This window comes from Excalfactoria chinensis, chromosome Z (genome assembly GCF_039878825.1).
Source record: "Excalfactoria chinensis isolate bCotChi1 chromosome Z, bCotChi1.hap2, whole genome shotgun sequence".
NCBI lineage: Eukaryota > Metazoa > Chordata > Aves > Galliformes > Phasianidae > Excalfactoria > Excalfactoria chinensis.
The window spans coordinates 30,672,810-30,694,669 of NC_092857.1; the positions used below are offsets into that span (position 1 = coordinate 30,672,810).

At 35.6% G+C, this 21,860-nt stretch overlaps 1 protein-coding gene across 2 annotated transcripts in view; it reads right to left on the minus strand.

The window, feature by feature from the left end:
• Positions 1-356: 356 nt before the first annotated feature.
• Positions 357-21,860, minus strand: part of TTC39B (tetratricopeptide repeat domain 39B) — a 74,456-nt gene continuing 52,952 nt past the window's right edge. The window contains exons 6-18 of one of the 2 annotated variants that reach the window (XM_072360194.1): positions 21,000-21,064; positions 20,739-20,844; positions 19,269-19,334; positions 17,862-17,970; positions 16,930-16,997; positions 16,783-16,842; positions 16,312-16,473; positions 15,236-15,327; positions 14,811-14,931; positions 14,156-14,267; positions 10,757-10,874; positions 7,542-7,658; positions 357-6,713 (exon numbers count right to left, since the gene is read on the minus strand). In XM_072360194.1, the coding sequence (XP_072216295.1) occupies positions 6,617-6,713; positions 7,542-7,658; positions 10,757-10,874; positions 14,156-14,267; positions 14,811-14,931; positions 15,236-15,327; positions 16,312-16,473; positions 16,783-16,842; positions 16,930-16,997; positions 17,862-17,970; positions 19,269-19,334; positions 20,739-20,844; positions 21,000-21,064 (1,293 nt within the window). In that variant the 3' untranslated portion in view covers positions 357-6,616. The remainder of the gene's footprint in view (positions 6,714-7,541; positions 7,659-10,756; positions 10,875-14,155; positions 14,268-14,810; positions 14,932-15,235; positions 15,328-16,311; positions 16,474-16,782; positions 16,843-16,929; positions 16,998-17,861; positions 17,971-19,268; positions 19,335-20,738; positions 20,845-20,999; positions 21,065-21,860) is intronic. The other variant, XM_072360195.1, reaches the window with a different exon arrangement.

A 21,860-nucleotide genomic window follows, 5' to 3' on the forward strand; every position in this document is an offset into this window, starting at 1 on the left:
CTTCCCCCTGACATCCAACCAAAATCTTCCATTCTTCAACTTAAAACCATTTCCCCTTGTCCTGCTATTATCTAACCTTGTAAAGAGCTAGCTTTCCTCATGCTTATAGGCTCCCTTTAGGTACTGGAAGGTTGCAATGGTCAGCAGCCTTCTCTTCACCAGGCTGACAAGCCTAGCCTCTCTCCTCTTCTTTCAGCTCACAGAAATCTAACTTAACGTACATACAATATACTTACCATTCAAAGATTCATTACAGAATAAACACAAGTGCTATCGATATTATTTGTTTGGAATAAGTGAAATAAATCACAACATATAACATAGTAAAAATGTGAAATACAGCGGCAATTTCCATTAGGGCTGTCAAAATAAAAGAATCTTGAACTTTATTTGCATTAAACACAAAAACAAGTGTACTTTTCTTTCAAGTATTCTTCCAGTGTGTGTGAAACAACAAAGAATAGGTGAAAAAACAAGTAATATATTTTCTCATTGTCACCAACAACAGGACGCTTCGGATGCTGCTACATAGAAACTAATGTAAATCAATTTGAAACAACATTAGTATGGTTTTTGGCAAGATTTAAGACAAGCATTTTGTCAAAGTAAGGTAAGAACAGGAACATTTTAAGTTATAAACGATTTTAAACCACAGCTGGAATCCTTCATAAAATTTGTTTAAGTGGGTTTACCAACGCATGCAATATATAACCTCTCAAATAAATTCACCTAAATAACTGCAATCAGTTTGAGTGTGTTTTGCTTTTTTAATGGGAGTTTTCTGGCTTTATGCCTGTTGCTCAGCACATTCATACCTTGTGTTTTGACTGGACTTAAGTACAGCCCCCTTGAGCAAAAGTGCATTAAAAGAAGACCATATTTAAATTCATACTACCCTCTTTTCCACATCAAGTTTAATACTGAAGGTCTCCTAATACTCTGAAACAACTTAAGCCCCAACCACATAAGCTATAATAAGCAGCATTAACCTAATCTTACATATCCCTCCACCCTGGTTTTAGATACTGAAGTAAGAGTAGGTCACTTAAGCATGTAAAAACAGAAAAAGATATATTAATATAGCCTTACACACATTTTCCATTATAAAAATATGCACATTTACATACTTAAGTATACAAGAGTATGAACATCTCCAGTGGGATTCCAGAATAACCTTAACATTTTCCCACACCACGGCATGTCATCAACACTGAGTGTTCTCCATCCTATGGCTTCAGATGAGGTAGATATCAAATCAGTCCCATTTGGCTTGAATGCTCCAGTTACTGTATTTATGGCACGGAATACAGGCACCAGCTACTGCTAATGAATTTGAAGTTCTCTTGAAATGGGTGACTGCATCTAGAAGAGTATTCCTATGATTACTAGCTGATGCGTGCCTCCCTGCACAGCAGAACTACCTGCTTATACTTCTACAGGAGGGATAGCATTTAATTTTGCATTCCTTGAACACAGAACGTGCTGTGCTGACCACAGGCTTCCATTTCTTCCACAGGCCACTCTTTTACAAACTGCAAAACTCTGAGCTGCAATGCTTAAATTTCTTTATGAAGCCATCCTAGAATATTTACTTAAAAGCAAATGACAAGACCAGAGATCAAAGAACAAAACCAGAAGATAAACAGCCAAATGGAGCTAAGGTCCCAGCAACACAGATATTTTTCCTCTGGTTGGAATAAAGGAAGTCCAAGTAGTGAGTTGATAAGGAACTATAGTTTACATTTTCACATGTAAAATAGCTTCTGCAAAATGCTTGCACGAATGGAAATATAGTTCCTTCTTTTTTGCTCAGGTTCTCCTTGAGCATGTGTTCTACCCTTCTGCTCAGTACTCTATCTTTATTCAACACACCGCAAGTATTCCAATCTATCCACTAAGTCTTTGCTTTGCTCTGTGTTATGGTACATCTACAAATGAGAGTAAATTAGTGCCTTGCAGACAACAACACAATCAGGAGTATCTCCATTATTTTGCTTTTCTCTGAGTTAAGTCATCCACTGTCTCTCATCTTATGAGGACCATAATCACCACTCAGGACAAAAAGTAGGCCTAACTGGTTAGGAGTAACACACGACTATGAAAATGTTCAACCATACCACACGAGAAGAATATTCTGAACATTTAGAATTCTGAATGTTCAGTGCTATCAAAATTAAATCCTGCACGTTTAGAAAAGTAATTTTCTCCCCGCTTTTACTGATAGGATTGTAATAGAATACTATGACTACATCATGTCTAGGCCTCACTAAACATTATGTCATGATAACAGAATGAATTAATTATTAACCACTGCAGCGTCTGAAAGGATTTTATGGTCTGTGGGGAGAAGTTAAAGCAGCTTTTAATTTCACACTTGCTATACACATTTCAAAAGACTTTATTCTCTACTAGGCTTCGATAAATTGGAAGACAGGTAACAGAGAAATATGCCTGCAGCAGCATACTGAAACTTGTGTACACCCTTTTTGTTGATTTTATGTTGATAAACCCCAGCAGCAGGTTCTTTGTATACAATGAGAATACAGTGCCAGATTTTGCATTCAGCAGCACGCGCGTGAAATCATGTCACTATTCCCCTGAAGGGAGAATCTGATCTAATGTATCAAAATGAACACTTCTACATGCTCTTAATACCAAAAACAATCATCGCTCATCCTCTGTTATTCTAACCTTGTCTTTACCGAAGCAGCAAACATGAACATGTGCAAACCTCAACAGTTTAGGAGCAAATAAACTGAATCACCAGTTCACCAGCAAATATAAACATTCTTTGTTGAACTATGCAATCTAAGAACATACAGAAACAACATTAAACATGAAAATTAATAATAACATAATTGCAAAGTTAAGCAAGATTTGTCACAATAAATGGCTTTTTTTTATACTTTAGCTAGTTGCAAGGTATCTTAGAAACATGACAGGACCCAATAATTACATATTATTCTTGCTGTAAGCTCCTCAATACAGCTGCTACCATCGTGTATTAGAACAGATATGAAACACAACCTTTAATCAGCTTTCTTTTAATACGTTCGAGTGGTGAACTAGTACATAAAAATCAAAATATGATGATTGCTCTCCAAGAGACTAAACATGACTGATATACACAGACAAGGCGGTTTTTGGTTTTCCAAGAAGACAAATATCAATTGAAAAGAAGCTCTGTCCTGTAACTGAACTGCTTTATTAATCCTCACCTAAAATAAAAAAAAATCCACCTATGATCAGTATGACCTCTGTCATAACATTACAAGTTCAGCTTTGCCTGCTTAAACTAAGAGCTTAGCCTAGTTCCTGGATACATTACAATCCCCCTACTACCATCAACAGATGTTACAGCATCATTAGAAAATGCTCGGTTTTGAAGTTTCAGCACATGATGGAAAACTGCCCCAGGACACAAGCAAATGAGGTGAAGATTCTAAAGAGTATTAAAACTAAGTCAGAGTTGTATTAAGGCCAAGTACAGTACGCAGCAAGTAAAAAAAGAGCATACAACTTTTCATTCAAACTCTTATCCACAAATCACTTATCCTAACTTACACACAATGTACTAAATATTATTGCATCAATGATGCACTGTGTAAGAGCAGACCATAGCCATGTGCTTCCTCTGCAGTGTTCAGAAAAGTATTTCTAAGAGATCTACTGAGACCTATCCTATATGAAGGGCTTCACGCCACTCTTACACAGTTGCATTTCTACTGTTAATAAGATTTGTGTTTTGTGTTGTTTTGTTTTTTTCTTTAATATCCAGAATAAAGCTAAGAAAACCTGATTGCTCAAGACTCCATCAAATAAGTTTTGAATAGCAGCAAAGAAAGGGACACAGACTGTAAAGGGTACTTAGGCTGGGGACTTCAGGGCAGCAAATCACTAGACTCTATTGCAAACTTGTATTGATATGCCTGTTCTCTGAAGGTGTGCAAAAGGGTGATCCCAAAAGAGAAAAGAGAACTAACATGCACAAAGTGTGATATTGTCTTTGGAAGGTTAAAATGAAGAAAATAAAGATCTCCTTTACCTCTGCAATCTGTATTATCAATAAAGTACAGTGCTAAATAACATTTGTAACTGAACTACGAAAAAAATATATATCAGTTTCTAAGGAAGCTCATTTCTTTTTATACCTTGTTGATTTCAATTTCTATTCCCAATCTCCAATAAAACACTAAACGTAAGACACTCTGAACAAAAAGAAGAGAGCAGAGACTACTTCATGCTCCATCCTGAGTCTGTAGTCTCAGCTCTTACTCTTCAGTGAAGTGAATAATAATAATTAATAATAATAGTTTCAGATAATGATCTGAAACAGAAACTATAGAAGTTCCACCAGTTACTGTTTCCATCACCTTTCACAAGAATATGAAGTGGTCCCATTTGACTGCTATAACCTAATAACCAGACTGAATCACAGTTAATCCTAACATTAAAATGAAAATATCCAAAGAGTCCAATAAAAACATGGTCTCAAAACACAGAGAAATTCAATTCTGCTGCCTATCATTTATAATCAGATGTGTACAGAAGGACAGAGAATCTAACAAGTGGTGGCATATTGTTGCCATGGTTGGTAAAGAGCCAAATGTATTTTATACTTTAGATAAAGTTACAAGAGCACATTCTGAAATAAGCATCGATGAATCAGTGTCTTTGGCATTTAACTTTCAAAAGTGTATAATTCAGCCCAACAGTTTAATTGTACATTGATAATAGGCAGACAAAAATCCAAATCAGAGAAGACAACAGATTTTGGAATAGCCTTCCACTTTGAAAAACCTGTTGTATTTATTTAGCTACTATTTATAAATTCTAATTTCCCTTGTATTGTGGATTTTTATGCAATTTAATTACTCATTTATGGTGATGGACAAAAGCTGTGGTCTTACTAATTAATAAGAATTTTATAGTTTGTCATTTTCTGAGGAGAGGTTTTTTCACCTACTTTGTTTCTTTTCTCTTGGGTTGGAGCTGAGGGCAGAGAATCACATACTTAGTTACTATTAATTATTTATCATAGGAAAACAAATAAACTAGAATTATTAAAATATGGAGACTGGCAGGGTTTGCAATAATTTGTGACAGAACAGTTACTGGGGATGAACAGAAGAGAATAGAATAGTGCATAACAGAACAGTTGGAAGCAGCCTTCAACGATCATCCTGTCCAACTGCTTGAGCTCTCCAGGGCCAACCAGAAGTTAAAACATATTATTGGGGGCAGTATCCAAATGCCTCTTGAACACCAACAGTCACAGGGCATCTGCCAACTCTCTGCAAAGCTTTTTCCAGTGTATGCCAGGTATATTCTTAGTTAAGAATACAGTGCCAGTAAAACTTGGAGAAGTATTAGAAATAAATTGGGAAATTAAATTTGATTGTGTTCTCCACACACTAATGAAAAAACAAAACTTTTAACCATATCTCAGTACCCACTTTGTGGCAGAAAGTTATGGTTAGAATATGCACTTCCTAAATTCCAAGTCTGAAATTGGTTTCTTTTTTGATGCAAAAGCAACTCAGATTAATATCAGTTATTCCCAAAGATCAGGGAAACAATTACGTTCTGCAAGATTTCATTTGTTCTGACTGGAACTCAAGAACCAAAAGGTAAAACAAAAGAGTTGGTCTTCAAATATCGCAAGACTGCTTCAGAAAAGGAAGAGAACAATCCGTTCTCCAAATCCACGACAAGAAAGATGGGAAGTAATCAGTTTCAGTCAAGGAATTATTTGTAGGTAGACACCAGGAAAAAAGGTATCCATAGAAATAATAAAGCTCTGGAAAACACTGCTTCTGCAAGTTACAATTTTTTGTTTTGTTTTCTTTCTTAAACAGTTTAAACAAGTATATGCAAGGAATAATGCAAGACCCTGATTCTGCTTCTAGGGTGGGAATACATAACAGATGATCTCTTAATGCCCCTAGTAACCCTGCTTTTCTATGACTAATAAATGTCCGCCTGTGACCACTTATCTAGAGCGAACTAGAGCTGCAGAGATTTTTTTTACCTGTAGCTCTGCTTAACTTTACCTTAAAAGATATAAAAGTATTGCACTTCGGACAAATTCATTTTGTTACCAAAATGAAACTAAGTCAAAAATGAAGATTTTTTTTTTCCCTCTGGAATACAAATTTCAGAATATGGTACGCTAAATACGGGTACAGGTTACTGCAGCCATTGCACTGTTGTTCCAGAGGCAAAAAAGATCTCAAGTGTACTGCAGAAAATCAAACCTCAAAAGGCTGGAATTATCACCAGTTCCACTGCATAGCCAGCATCTGTTTTCATATAAAAAAATAAAGTGTTTGAATTAAATTTTATTGCACCATCAACTGTTTTTTAAATATCCCCCACTAAGTCAAATATTAAATTATTTTTATCAAATAAAATATAAGGTCTTTTTTAAAGTATCAAGTAGATACAGTATATGAGCCATAAAGAAAAAGAACAGTCTGAAGAAACAACATAAATCAAATCAGAGATGTCAGAAAACAATCACTAAGTTCTTTCTTTTTCAAGATTTAAAAAACATTGCAAAAAGACTGTGCAGACTATTGCATGCACTATCTGCATGAAATGCATCCCTCCTCATTCAAGGTGTTGAAGCAGGTGACACTTTCAAGCTGTCGAGTGCTGCATGAATCCTGAAGTGCAATCTGGACTCCATAGAGTATTCTTTGTAGTTGTTTCTGCAAACAATAAAGTTCTTTTATTAGTTGAATTATTTTTACCTCATATCTGGACTGAAACACCAAAGCTAAAAGCCTTTACTCTTTCCACAGGAAACAGAGGTCGATACACAGATGAATTAAAGTCTTCTAGTGGCATTTAAAGCTATCTCTACAAACAGAGCAGAGACTTGTACCAGTACTAATAATTACATTTCCTGCTAAACTGCATCCATGTCTTAACATGTCTCTTTCACTGATCATTCAGCAGGTCCTTCCAACTACATAAGTTTGCAGTGAAAACACAAACTAGAAAGCTACAGAAAAGAAAGACTAAGCTGCAAATATATTCTCAGCTTCAGAATAGAACTCAGCCAGTGTAATGAAACAACACAGAAATCAAATTATGTAAGAAAAAACCAAATGAAAACAAAAATAAAAAGCTATTATATTTCTAAAAGGCATTTTACAAGATTGTTCTTTCTAATTTAAAACACTACTGTACAATCGGTATACTTCCCTAGCCACATTAGTGGCAAATTACATTCCTTCCTGCGCCCAAAATTTGAAATGAACATGCTTCACACTATGGTAAATTCTGTTATCTGCTGCTCTTCTGCAACCAAATTTAAAAAGAAAAAGACAGGTGGTCAGAACTGTACTCACATTTAAACTATTCCCAATAATATTTTTACTGCAGCAGATACAAGGCCCACCGCTGCTCTCAGTGTCACTGCTGGTATAGGGATTCTCTGGCTCCAAACCACACATGCAGCAGAGTACAGCCCTTGCCTACATAGAGTATCAGAATCACTAAAAACTAGATTAAAAGGAGATACATTGACTTACTTTGCAGCTTCTATGTATCTTATGGCTTTTTCTCTCTCGTCCTGTTGTTTATATAGAAGTCCCAGCTCATACATGGTGAATGGCACCAAATAGTTATCATATTTTATTTGCTTCTCACTAGGAAATCAGAAAAATACAGAATAGCTAAATACAGCATTGTCTTAAGTGATCACTTAACTTTCAAATGCAAATACCATCTGTAGAAGTCCATGGCCACAGAAAACTCTGGCAATGTAAATATTTCTTTCCCGTACACAAAACCGACATGCTTACACCTCAGTTTGCCAGAACAAAGCTTCAAAGAAGTAAGAAAATTCAACTTTTCTTCAGCATATGAAATATGTAGAATCATAACGGTCAGAAGGCACCTCTGGGGATTATCTATTCCAATACTCCGCTCAGAGCAGAGTCAACAACAGCAACCAGCTCAGGACTGAGTCCAGATAGGGTTGAACATTTCCAAGGACTCAGACTCTACAGACTCTCTGCCCCAAGCTGACAGAGTTTAAGAAATTTTTTGACAATGCTTTCAGCAATACAGTTTGATTATTGAGTTGGCCTGTGTGGAGCCAGAAGTTGGACTTGATACCTGTGGGTCCCTTCCAGTTCAAGTTATTTTGCGGTTCTGTTATTTATACATATGACCCTTCCAATCCAACCCAAGCCTTTCCTTCTGCAGGCTGAGTAGCCCCAGCTATCTCAGCCTCTCCTGATATGACAGAAGTTCCAATCTCTTAATCATCTTTGTGGCCTTTTGCAGGGCTTGATACAGTATGTTAATGTCTCTCTTGTACTGGAAAGACCAGAACTGGATACAGTAATCTAGATGTGGCCTCATCAGAACTGAGCAGTAAGGAAAGATCACCTCCCTTGACCTGCTGAGGACACTGTTCCTAATACAACCTATTAACCTAACCTGCTGGCTTCCTGTCAAGTTGGAGTTGACCATGATGTTTAGGATCCCCAGGGCTCTTACTGACAATCTGCTTTCCCATCAAGCTGCCACAAGCCTGAGCTGGTGGCAAGGAGCTATATTCCTCACCAAAGCTTTCCATTTCCTTTTGCTGAACTTTATGAGGTTGCTGTCAGGTCATTTCTCTAGCCTAGCATGGTCCTTTCACACCAGTAGACAGCTAAGTTCAATCACATCATTTTCTCAATCTCCCTCCCCCCAAAAAAAAAGCAGTGGGAGAAAATAGAATGACAAAAGCCCCACGGGTTGAAATACAGAACAGTTCAATGAAAGGAGGAAAAAAAAATGCTAAGACAATGCAGAAGCAATTATTCTCCAATTCTCATCACCAAGTGATGATAAGCCATATCTTGGGAAGCATGACTTCAGTACATGTAGCAATTACTCAAGAACACATATATAATCATGAGAGCCCTCTGTTCTCATTCTCTTCTCTAGCTTTTGTTACTGAGCATGATGTCATACAGTATGGAACATGACTTTGATGTCAGCTTTGAGGTCAGCTGTCCTGGTGATGTCTCCTCCCCATCTCTAGACTAATTCCAGCCTACTGGCACTTCATTGAGGGGTTCATTAAACAAACAGACTCAATAAGCATACCTCAGTAATAGCCAGAACACTGGTGTGGTAACAACACCATTCTAGCTACAAGCATTCCAATGTCAAACCCTGCAGTATTACGCTGCTGACTGGCAAGCTGCCCTTCACAGGCCTCTTGAATGCAACAGTTCAGCCAGTTTTCCATTCACACTACTGCCTCCTTAACTAGTCTAGGCTTCATCAATTTCTCTATGATGCTATTACAGGACACCGTGTCAAAAGCTTTTCTAAGCTGAAGATAAACATCCCACAACGTGAAGCTGACTGATCTGTAGTTCCTCTAAGTATCCTCCTTCCCCTTCTTGAAGACTGGAGTGGCATTTGCTCTCTTTCAGTCCTCAGGAACCTCCTTCAGTTGTCATGACTTCTCAAAGAAAAATAAGATTCGTCAGTTAGTCATGGATGTACACCAACAGGTCCCATTAGGTATGTTCAGTTGCCATGGACATATGTACATCCAGTTTGTTTAAATGTTTCCTAACCTGACCCTCTCCCACCAAGGGAAAGCTTTTCTTCTTCCAGGCACTGAGCACCTTGGCCTTTCCCATGTCCTTTACAATCAATTCTTTGATTCTTTTCCAGATAAAATAATATCAAACAATTTTGCATAACATAAAATTTGCAACAAACATCAACATTTTGAGAGTCATATTTATAGAGTTACCTCACCCACCAAGTCAAGCTTTGATGCACAGAAACATGTCTTTAAAGCAGTTATAATGTTCTACAGCTGTTCTAGAAAGCAGAGAGTAAAGCTAACCAACATTTAATTTACCAGAAAATTCCTCCTGCTCCCCACTAATAACATCTTTTTAAAGAAGCCTTGTCTGATAAGTTTTTGAGATGCATCAAGCCTCCACTGGATCAAATATCTTTGGAGAGAGACTTTCAGGAAATTTATAAACAAAAGTGTTTCTCCAAACCCATTAGGGTTCTTACAGATGGTAAGACAAGGCCCAATGGCAAGAAAGCTGCAACAGGCACTAGAATCATAGAAAATATTCTCATTTAAACAAAAAGTAATTCTTCCAGATTATTATTGATTAGAATTGCAAAAACATCGTAACTTCTTTTCCCACCTAATTACTTTTAAAAATCCAAGAAATTAACAATAAATGAATGACTCAGTGTAATAGAAAAACAACTACGTAGATACAGATCCAACATCTAAAATGTTGAATAAGTTCCTAACACTGGAAATCCAATTTGTTAATTGAAACTAACAAGTTCAATAATTTCTCATCTTCTTACAGAAGTATTAACTCCAGAAGCACTAAATACTGGGGGGAAAAAGGAGAGAGAAAAACAATAATTCACACAAATTACCTTTACTTACAGTGATAGTTCTGCAAGTACAAAAATACTAACTACAAATGTATCCAGATAAACGCATTATTTGTCAGTGTGATTTAATTGGCCTAAAGCATCCCGTTTTTATAAAAATCATTTCTTGTTCAATTGCTGTAGAAAAATATAACCAAAATTTTGTGGACCTCCGGCTACTTTCAGATATATTTTAACTCCAGCTCCTTAACATAATGTCTAAGTTTAATTATACGAAATTCTGATTTCTGCAGAAACAACAGAAATTTCACTGACAGGTACAAAATAAAGGTAAAATGTCTATTTCTATTATATTTACCTTTGAATTACTTGATTGAAACATAGTTCAGCTTGCATGAGTCTTCCCAAGTGTTTAAGGCAAAGGCCTTTCAGTAACTGCAACATGCACACATCATCCATATAGTACTCAGTGTGGCCTGAAATTAAAAGCAAAATACATCAAACAATCTGAAGACATGATGGTGAAACGGCAAACAAGGTTTTCAGTAGGGAATACTTAATCAAAAGCCAGGAACTTGCTTCTCAACACACATATAATCCATAGGCACAATTTTAAATGTTGTCTACTAGAGAGCACACACAAGTAGCATTTTTATATATCTAAGAATACAAACTAAGAACAATAATGAAACCTAAATATCCAGGTGTTCCCCAATGTTCTGTATTAGGAAGTCAGTACAAAGAGGACATGAATCGGCATTAGCTAAAGACTTCTATCACATGTAACATCTAAAACAGAAAGGAAAGTAGTGGCAGAACCCCCACAGCACCAGCCAGTAATGTGAAAAGCACAAGGTTCATTTCTGCATAATTATTAGAATGCATTACGTGGCAACAGAAATTCAAGAAATTATCTTTATTAGCACCATCTATGACAATCAATATTCGCTATTAGTGTATAACATTCGAAAAATTCAAGAAACCTTTATGCTGAATAGGACTAAAAATACCAGATGAAATGAGTTGCTACAAAGTGGCACGGAATTATAATATGTGTGATTCTTTTTTTTTTTTTTTTTTTGCCTTGGCTTATAGCATTCGCTAGGTGTAGGGAAGGAAAAGAAAGAAAACACATATGGACAGACAGATGGCTGCACATACATTAACAATTCAAGAAGCAAAACACCCTCCCTCCACATCATGTTGTTTACAACTAATTACCAGCTCTCTGAGGTCACGTTAATTTTTTTTTTTTAATAGTCTGCCAAAAAATCCTACATAAGCAGTTCTGAAATATGTGAGACAAGAGCATCCTAGGATTTGGGGGAGTGCTTTTGCACTACACTCTGGCTTATCTCCGTCTGTGTTTAAACTCAGAAAGTCTCGATAGATAACAACGGACAGATTGCGCTTTTAGTGACAGGTAGAAAGAATGCTGCATTCCTTTAGCCCATTTTACTAGTATTAGATTTGTGTGGTTATTTCCCAAAGGTCTAATTCCTCAAAACTACCAGGACTGAGATCAGTATCATTAAAATCTTGCCACTCTTCACATTTTTTATTCAACTTTTATCTCCCTGGTATGTCTGACAGGAAGAAAAGATAGTGAGTCAAAATACTGCAACAAGAACAGTAAATGCACAGGCCAATTCAACATGGATAACCTTGGCAATAAATGTGGAAGACCCTTCTTCCTGCAGTTCTCTGTATCAGAGGAAACAATGACATTACTACGAAACATGAAAAATATCTACAAAATGTTCTTTTCATATTGTTAAAAATTCATTTTCTACATACATATTTTAGAAATGACAAAACTGCAGAAGAATCTTGAGAAAAAAAATGTAATTTCTGAAGTGTTCCATCCCATTCCATCTGTCATCTCTATTTTCAGCTCTATACAACCATTTTTCAGTCACTGACAGATTCCTTGCTGTGCCCGTTCACATGAAGTGAATGCAGTATCAGCTCTCCCTGAGAAGGCTCAATCCCTAAATGACCTCTGTGTATAATTAACCTACTTTTTTTTTTTTTTTTTTTTTTTTTTTTAACAGCACCTCAGCAGTCCTTTTAAGCTATCTACTACTGACAGCTGTCTCTTAAAATAATACTGTATCCACGCCTCACTCTGCTAATAGCCTTAAACACTTTCTTCGGGTCTCAACTCAGCAGCAGCAGTTCTGGTAATCAGTGTCTTTATGTTGTCTGACTCTTCATCATTAAAAGTTAATCGGGCTTTAAGATGGAAATTCCAGAACAAAACTGTACTTCAGTGCACTGTACTACAATGTACTACAAAAGATAGATGAAATATAAAAATAAATATGCTTCAGAATTACATCCTACTTGTAAACTACATGCTTCTATTAGAAGAACATACTGTTTTTACAGAAAACTATTATTTGAAAGTACCAATAATTTATTTATTTTAGCTGCTGTTAACAACAGATTTCCAAGTGGCAAATAAGCATTTTGTAATGCAGTCTAAAGCCATAACACTATTACTTTTTGCTACATCTTTATTTCATTGAAGCAACAAAACAGGAAAAAAAAGAGCACCTCTCCTTCCATGGCAGTCCATTTGTCATATTTGCTTATTTGAAGATGAAATATTTAGGCTTGAGACAAGTGTAGTATGCTCCACATTATTTTGTATTTAATTTGTATGTAAGAATGTCTCTCTTTTCCTGTGTATCTTTGGAATATAATGAAACTGTTAATATCAGTCCCTCGTTCTGGTATGCACCTATTTCTATTGTTTTCTTTACAAGCAAGGATATTCCAATGTTTCCATTCCTTAACCTTGTACAAACACCTCATACTATATCGTGCCTACAGAACAGAGCTCAGGAGAACATTCCTAGTGGTGGAGTTTGAAATTCAATTTCCAAGGGTTTTGGCCTTACAGGAATACTACACTTTAGGGAAAGTTATTCTGGACAATTTTTAAGCAGATATTTTTATCTGCTAGTAACAAACTGAAAGGGTTTCAATACTGTCCAACTGGAGAACATTAGTTTTACTGATGTACACAGGTTAAATATACACTCCATTCAGCAATTCCTAAACTCTTCACACAGAATTACTGACACATTATGTAATTATATGTTTTAACGACATGGGAAAACTAACTTGTTACGTTGGTAGTAGGTATGATTACAATCTGACTACAAAACAAACTGTTTCAGTGAATTACCATTATGGAAAAAAACTAACATTTATGCATCTTAGAAGAAGTGAAAGGAGAAGTCTAATGACAAGCTTACGTGACAGGAAATGGCAGCAATCTGATAAAGCCTGAATTAAGGAACAGCAAATAATTCCAGATGTTTTATTTCAATGTAAGTTTAAAAAATAATAATAATAAAATACACTCAAGCACAATACTTCATCATTTCTTTTATACATCATACATTTATGCTTTGTTCTATATACAGCTCAAGTGTGGTATAGTCTGGTTCAGTAACAGTACTTTTCAGACATTTAAGTCTTAGGAAGACTGTGTTAAGTCCTGTAAGTAATAGCCTCAAATTCTTGGCTTTTCTAAATTCTAACCCAGCATTAATTAAACCTGATGATGGACACATCACAAACCACTACTAAACATTCAAGCAGCTTCAAAATTTCAAGACTTGGACTTAAAAGCATACTGCATAACAGAGAACTTACCTCACAGTACTCTCCAGCAAAATGGAAGCAAAGAAAAACGTCAACATTTCTTACTAGCATGTTAATTCCATATTAATCAACTACTTACTAGTTTCATTTTTTAGAGCAGTTTCTTCTTTTTCAATTGTTACCAATAAATTTTCTGTGAGGTCTGCTCTTTTGCCCACAATTGCAAAGCCATTCCAGACATACATCATTTCCTGACAAAAAATAAACAAGACAATCTCATGGAATTGCACAGATATTAACTAAAGAGAATCCCTTGGAAAGATGTTATGAAACATTTAGAGAACATGAAAATACAGAAACAAATGTAGAAGAAAAGTGACTTGCAGCTCCATGCAGCAACAAGTCATGTTCAATATAGAATGGCCTGGGTTGAATAGAACCTTAAAGATCATTTGGTTTAAATTCCCCTACTGTGAGCAGGGTTCCCAACCATTAGACCAAGCTGCTCATAGCCACATCCAGCCCTGCCCTGTAGAAAATCTGTCTTGGTTTTGGAGTGTTCTTAGTACATTTTACAATAATCCCCAAACCACTCCATTTGCATGAATGCCAATAATTATTTGGAATAAATAAATAAATAAATAAAAATTAAATGCAACTATCAGATATATATTACCTGATAAAATTAATGTGAGAAATTATGAATGAAATTATACTCCTTTCCCCCCCTCTCCCCCACCATTTTTCTCAATTCCTTCATTTAAAAAGGACAAAATGAAAACAAGTATAAATACCAAGGCAGGTAATATCAGCTTCACAGGTTGGGAACTTGTGTAGCGCCGAGCTTTCCTTACTGCAAACTTCTCAGTTGGAATAGACTTTCCTGCAATTCTCTGTTTTAGACCATCTACTTGTCTAAAAGGAGATAAAACAGAAAAGTCAGTTTAAGTAGTCTTTATTTCCTTTCGTTTCACATAATAAGATGACATCTTAAGATTGTTTCCCCCCGCATAGTATGCTGATGCAAGATGTATGTTGTTAATAAAAGCATTTTAAACAGTGTGATGCTAAAACAGGATGAGAATAGTTGAAAAGTTAATGGTAAACCATAGGGAGTAAGTAACACAAAACAAAGATATTCAAGCTGAAGTTAGTTTGAGAGTGTGGAATTGGATTGGAATGTGATGACTGCACATCTAATTATTTCATAAATGTTTACCTGAACAAAGATACAATGTCCTCACCGGTATTTTTCAATTCATCCTCTGGAAGCATACATAAAATCGCTGCTTTTTGGAATACATATATTGCCTATTTCATAAACAAAAATCAACATATTACCACACTGACATGCTGCGTTCAGTGAATACACTACGAACTGCAATGTCTCACCCTACTTGCAGTGAAGTGTTCCCAGTAATTCTTAGGTGGGTAGAACTATTTATGTCTACCCATGCATTTATTCTGTAGTTTAATTTTATTTTCAACGCATTTATTAATATTCTTAATAAGTCAATATTAAAGTGAGACAATTCACAGTGCAAATAACTGATGAAGAAAAGAATTTAATGACAGACGTAACTATTCTAAATGAGTATTATCTGATCTGATCACTACCTCAAGGGAAGTTTGGACTTTGCAGAGAAAAAAAGGAAACATCCATAATTCTATTTAAGACATTTGCACTTCACATTGAATATGCTATTACTGTTTTCCTCTTTCATCATAAACAGGATGAATTCTCTTTTCCACCTACTCTGAAAGAATAACCTAAAAAAGAACAAACAAAAGATGTATCCAAAATTATTTGCACACTGTGCTTGGTTTCTACTCTGAGAATAGTTTTTACAAGGATGAGGTTGCTTTGCTCGAAAGACTCCATCTCTGGAAGGCTTTTTATTTCACGTCACAAAGCATCTGCTGACTAGCTGTGCCTTTATCTTTTTGTAACCAATGAAAACACAGTTTCTTCAGCCAAGTTTTACTAGCAAATACTGGAATTCAATTAGAATTGCAAATCGACAGTTTTCCTTTCCTGCTTCTTTCTCTCAACTGTGATGAGCACTTCTGTTTTTACTGAGATTGACACATTGTTAATAATGGTACCAGTGCTTCAGATAATGAAAGAAAACTTTGTACTTAACCACACAGTCACACCTACAGTTTGGCTGCACTGTCCCTTCACTCACAGATTTAAGAAGAAAGGAAAAACTAAGCTTATTTTGCACAGCAAAATGCAAATGTAACTATAAGTGGCTACTGGAATATCATATTAATGTCCACCTGACCATTTACCTTAGACCACCTGCTCTCTTTGCTCAGCAGGTCTGCATACCGATATGCCTGGAGCCAGTTCTGCTGGAAGGTGTAGCACCACATCAGTTCCCAGTAACAGAGGTGATGAATCTGCTTCCATTCTTGCTGGGCTGCTATGCAGTCTTGGAATGTTAACTGAGCCTGGAATTTAGGTTAAGTAGGAATAATGAAAACTTGTTCAGTTACAGTTCCATGATAGAGACGTGTCTAATTACAGAGAAAATTCTTTTGCAGCAATCAACTAAAAAAATAATCTTGCCCCTCAATTCATCTTACAGTAAGATCTGGAATCAACTCTCGTTGGAATCAAACGGTAGACGTGAACAGGGAAAACAACACAATTATCATTTCCAGTATAGTTACTAAGATGAATCATATGTTTTTTATTTTCCACAAAACACAGTTGGACACTTAGCAAACAAAAACCTTAAAAAACAAAAACTGATTTACCTTCTCAAAATTTCCTTTCAGGATATCTATTCTGGCAGCATAAAATAGTATAATGGAACCCTTGAAAGGAGAGAGGAAAAATACTTAGTTACTACTTTAAGCTTAGAGAAATACATGGCTGTTACAAAATTCGTTGAGAATACACACGTTTGGAAATTTTTGGAGGTAAGGTTCAAGGAGACTGTCTGCTTCCTGAAGGTTGGTGTCCCCTGTACCTAGAAAACATAACAAATCAACTTCAGATTACCCATAAAAAATATGAAAAAGGAGCTTAGCAGATGAAAAACTGGATTTCCAAAACATATTAAGACATGTATAGATTAAATAATTAACACTTTTATTCAAAGGCAGAAATATTATTTTATCAGATTATGTTTCTATAAAAATCTCTTCTTGTCCAGTAAAAACTAATGGCTTTTAATATAGAAAATGTCTGTGGGCAGAGGATAAAATATATTATCCTTAAAACCACTCCATTATAAATTCCTTTTATATTTTCAAGTCTCTTTGATTGTTTTAACATGTAAAGAAAACAATCTCTAGCTGCCTTCTTTCCTATTTTTAAACTCAGGAACAAAGCACAGGTGACACCGAAAGAAATAAAGTTCATATTAATTTCCTGATTAGTCTCAAGGATAAGGGCTGACAGTAAAGAACATAAGTCTGTCAATGATGCGTGTACAACTAAAGGTAACTTATAGGTCCACGTGGCAAAAGAAAAATTCTCTGTCTGTCTGAACTTCCAAGAAAATACAGGCCTCATTCCTGAGACAGCTTTCACTGTACTTTATGTTAATATATGGAAAAGGACTTGTCAGAAGTTAAAAGTGTTCTACAGAATTTTGCTGTTACAATTGAAGGATGGTCATTCATATGGAACATGATGTCAATATAATAATGGCATCTGCCCAACTACTTCTTGGAGCATAGTTTTGTCAGAGACACCAGTTTCAGAATGTAATGAACTACAGAAATCTCTTCTTACAAAACTAACAGCCTCAGATTCTAAACTCAGTTCAAAAAGCAGAATATCTGTCATAATGTGTAGTACAAATGAAGAGCTACACAGTGGGTCTCACCAAGGATTAAGGAGACATAAGTATGATAAACCAACAGGGTGAAAGTACACAGAATGGCTCTCAAACTGCTGCCAGATGCTCCTTCCCATAGTTGATATAGGCCCAGCTCCTAAGAAACATCACAAACACAGGCAGAATTAACTATCAGTATACACAGTTACTTTCAATCATTTATAAGATTACCCAAATCCCACCTTAAATATAAATATTTCATAATTTAGCACTTCATTATCTCAGATTCAATATAACTTCCTACTGAAGTCTTCCTTCTCAGAAATCACTGGTTATTCTCAGTTTTCTCCTGTCAAGTCAGCCACTGACCAGAGTTTCTGATCAAAATAACAGCTCTGCGGTAATGTCAACTTCTAGACATTTTCCAGAAGCTACAATTTAATTTGTAATGAAAAAAATGAAATGTAATGTAATGAAAAAAAGCAGGGAGGTTTACTTGGCTTTTACATGTGAAACTTCATTCTATCCATTTCAGTGTATGCCCATTACAAGACAGCTTGATTGTTCTGGTGGTTGTTAAGATGAGCTCAAGCCTTCCCTGCTTAAGGGCAATGCCTTTTCAGCTCATTTAAACAGTTTTGGGAGGAAAACAAACAAACAAACAAACAAATAAACAAAAGTTTTATTGCAAAGCAATTGTTCAGCTTTCCTTACAACTTTTACACCTTTTCATTCAGGGCGCTAATGTGCATTGTGGAAAAGCTTCAATACAAACTACAATTTGTACAGGAAGAAACAGAATGAATGGCTCTCTGTTGAAACCTAATTTTATATAAAATAAAATATACTTGCGGACAAGCTAAGAGGAATAAAATCATATGGTGACTCTGGCTCATGAATAACGTGAAATATAATTCTATATAATTCTGCGGAGTTTTTAAATTGTTTTTGTTTGTTTGTTTGTCTCATTTCTTGTAGGTGGCGAAGGTGCTACTAAAGTGTTCCAAAATATAATACAGAACAATAACAGGTTATAGTTACCAACAGGTATCTCAGCCATGAGGAACAGATGTACTGGGAGTGCACAGCAAGACACTCAGAATTTAGTTCTCCCAGAAGTAGAAGAAAGTGAAGAAAAATATGTACAACTATGACTCACTGATATGACAAACAGTAATTTCTTACTGTATGAGGAAACAAAAATGAAACCATAACTTGAAAACCATCTCAAAGCAAGCCTATCATTTTCTTGATTGTTCAAGATTCAAAGATTCAGATACTGCCATATCTGTTTCACGCCTGCATAACCTTTTTTCTACTTAGCTTTTAAGAACACTGAAGTACTAACCAATAATGTATATGGCTATACATCCTGTGTGAAATGCATGGCATTAAATACACCAAGTCTTTGCCTGAGAAAAGTATAATTAGGAAAAGCAAATACAAATCCCATACCCTATTGCCAGAAAATCCAATAAATTCTAAAAATCGGAGGATCCTTGCTGGTAAAAGCGACAGCATCTGCAATACATTTGAAACAAAAATAAGACACATAAAAACTTCACACAAACTGTGAAACTACTATAAACTACAACTAAAATGCTAACTACTATATTAAATGCTATTACATATCACTGAAAAAGTAAAGTACACACAAACTCAAAAACAGACATGCATGATGGTAACAACATGCAATCAGTTTGCAGCTTTAGGAAAACTCAAGCACTTGATGATCATCCAGCATGGAAACAGCAAGACAAAGTCCATCTGCTCTTTTTCAGATAATGACTTTCCTGTCTTCAGCTGATCAGAATTGTTTGAAAATTTAGAGCCATGTGGAACGAGATGCAAGTATTATCTATTTTGACAGTACTTATCAACAACTGTTATCTTCCTTTAATCCCAGTGAAATGACACAATGGTATCCAAAAATTCTACTTTTTCCTACTTTGGAAGTACAGAATCAGAAGACTAGCAAGCCTACCTTTTCTACAAGTATTAGCTAATTCTACCACCAAAGGGTAAAGCACTATATATTACGTGCACTCTCTAATTCCCCCTTCACTGCGATCTCCACATTCTACACAAGAGAGAACTTGTAAAGATCAAAACAACCTTTTCAAAATATATTACAGGAAGGTCTATTTGAAGGTCAGTTTTTGTAAGCTCCATTCACTCTACTATATTCTGCCCAGAACAGACTTTTGCTGTTAAGCTTCTTGCTGAGAAGACTTCATGAAGCATAAGGAGAGATCAGAGCACTTGTGAAAGATACATATACCAGTTGCTTGGGTTTTAAAGACTGACAGGTGCAGAGAGACCTGAGTTCTTCTGACCATACTCAGAACTGGCCAGCTCCAGTCTGGAATGATACAGAAATTAAAATTCCAGCAGAAATCAACTCTCACTGTTGTTGTGAAAGATGTGAAAAGGTAATGTAGTAATTGCAAATAAAAACATCATTGGATGAACCCAGTCGTCTCTCATACAAATCCAGTAAGCTACAGAGTGTTCTTCTGAATTTGTGAACAGTCTACAGTAATTCGTAGTGACAATTTACAGTATGTCGAAAGAATGAAGCACAAGAATGGGAGAGACATAATAAAAGCATTCATTCCAGGTACCTTGCAACCAACCTAGCATCATCTTTAAAAGTCATGCTAATAATACATAGCTAACTACAGCTGCTTCCCATCTTAAGAATTATATATGTAAGTTAGTAAAATAGATTAAACAAAATTTAAAATAAAGTAGTAGAAATATCCTAGAAGACATAATGCAAAAAGCCATGAAATGTTTCATGTTGTATAAAAACGCATATAAGCATGTTTTAATAAAATTTTATAAACAGGATAACAGTACTGTATATGTGAAAAATCCTACTAAATTACTGAAATGAACTGATGTAGCTTGAAAAAGTCATACCAAATTGAATGCTCCAATTCCAAGTTTTACTCCTCCTTCAAACTGGTGGTAAGTTTCATTTTTGCTTTTGTTCCCCTGAGTCATCTGTAGAACCTGATGACATTCTCTTTTGATGCACAAAAAAAGAAGAGAGATGAGAAACATGACTTAGAAAGTATTATCATTGCTACAAAACAACATTTTTTCCCCCCCCTCAAATTTGGAGGCATTAATTTGCCTGCTTACACCAACACTGAATCTTAGTATTTTCCAATGGCTTACTTGTATATTTGGTAACTTGTCCTAATTTTGAGGCCACCTTTGATAAAGTTGATCATATTTTCATCCTGGAATACAAAATATTAATTGTACAAAAACACATACTTAGCTATTACAAATAACATGCACAAACTTCCAGCAACATTTTATTTTATTCGGCACTTTACAGTCACTGGAAACATTAAAAATGTATTTCAGTTAATAGCATACATACAAAGATGATTGCAAAGTTAGCACATGCATTAAGTTTCCATGGAAACGTTTTTCAGTTGCATGTGATGAGTTTCAAAACTCAAAAGAAGGCAAAGTGGGCAGCTGTTTGTAACAGAATTTCTAACACACATAAAAGAAAAAGAAAGCTCTCCACCAGGTGGTGCTGTAGGAATCTTTTAAAAATTCTGGAATGATGATTCTGACACACACAACCCTGTAGAAGATAAACCAAAAAGTCCCTAAGCAGATGAATTATGACTGCTAATCAACGGTTACTACATATACTACCTAGCATACGTGTTCATTATCTCTAGAAAATCAAAGCCACAATCTACTAGCGATCAAAAATAATTCCCTGAATAGGGATTCAGTGAGTCAGATTTTTAATTTTTCTCTTAGAATTAACATAGAAGGGAAATGTCTGCAAGCATTTTGGAAATCCTGATTCAATACTCCAGGACAGCACATATGATGTTGACAATTAATACCCAAACAAACACACATGAAAAGACGTCAAAATCAGGAACTAAAGGAAGCACTGTCTTCCACAGAAGGATGACCATTCTGAAAATCAGCTGTTCTGCTTGTATAACTGAATGCTTCAATGTGGATATTTTAGTACAAGAGATTAAGATTTTTACTTGCTCTTTC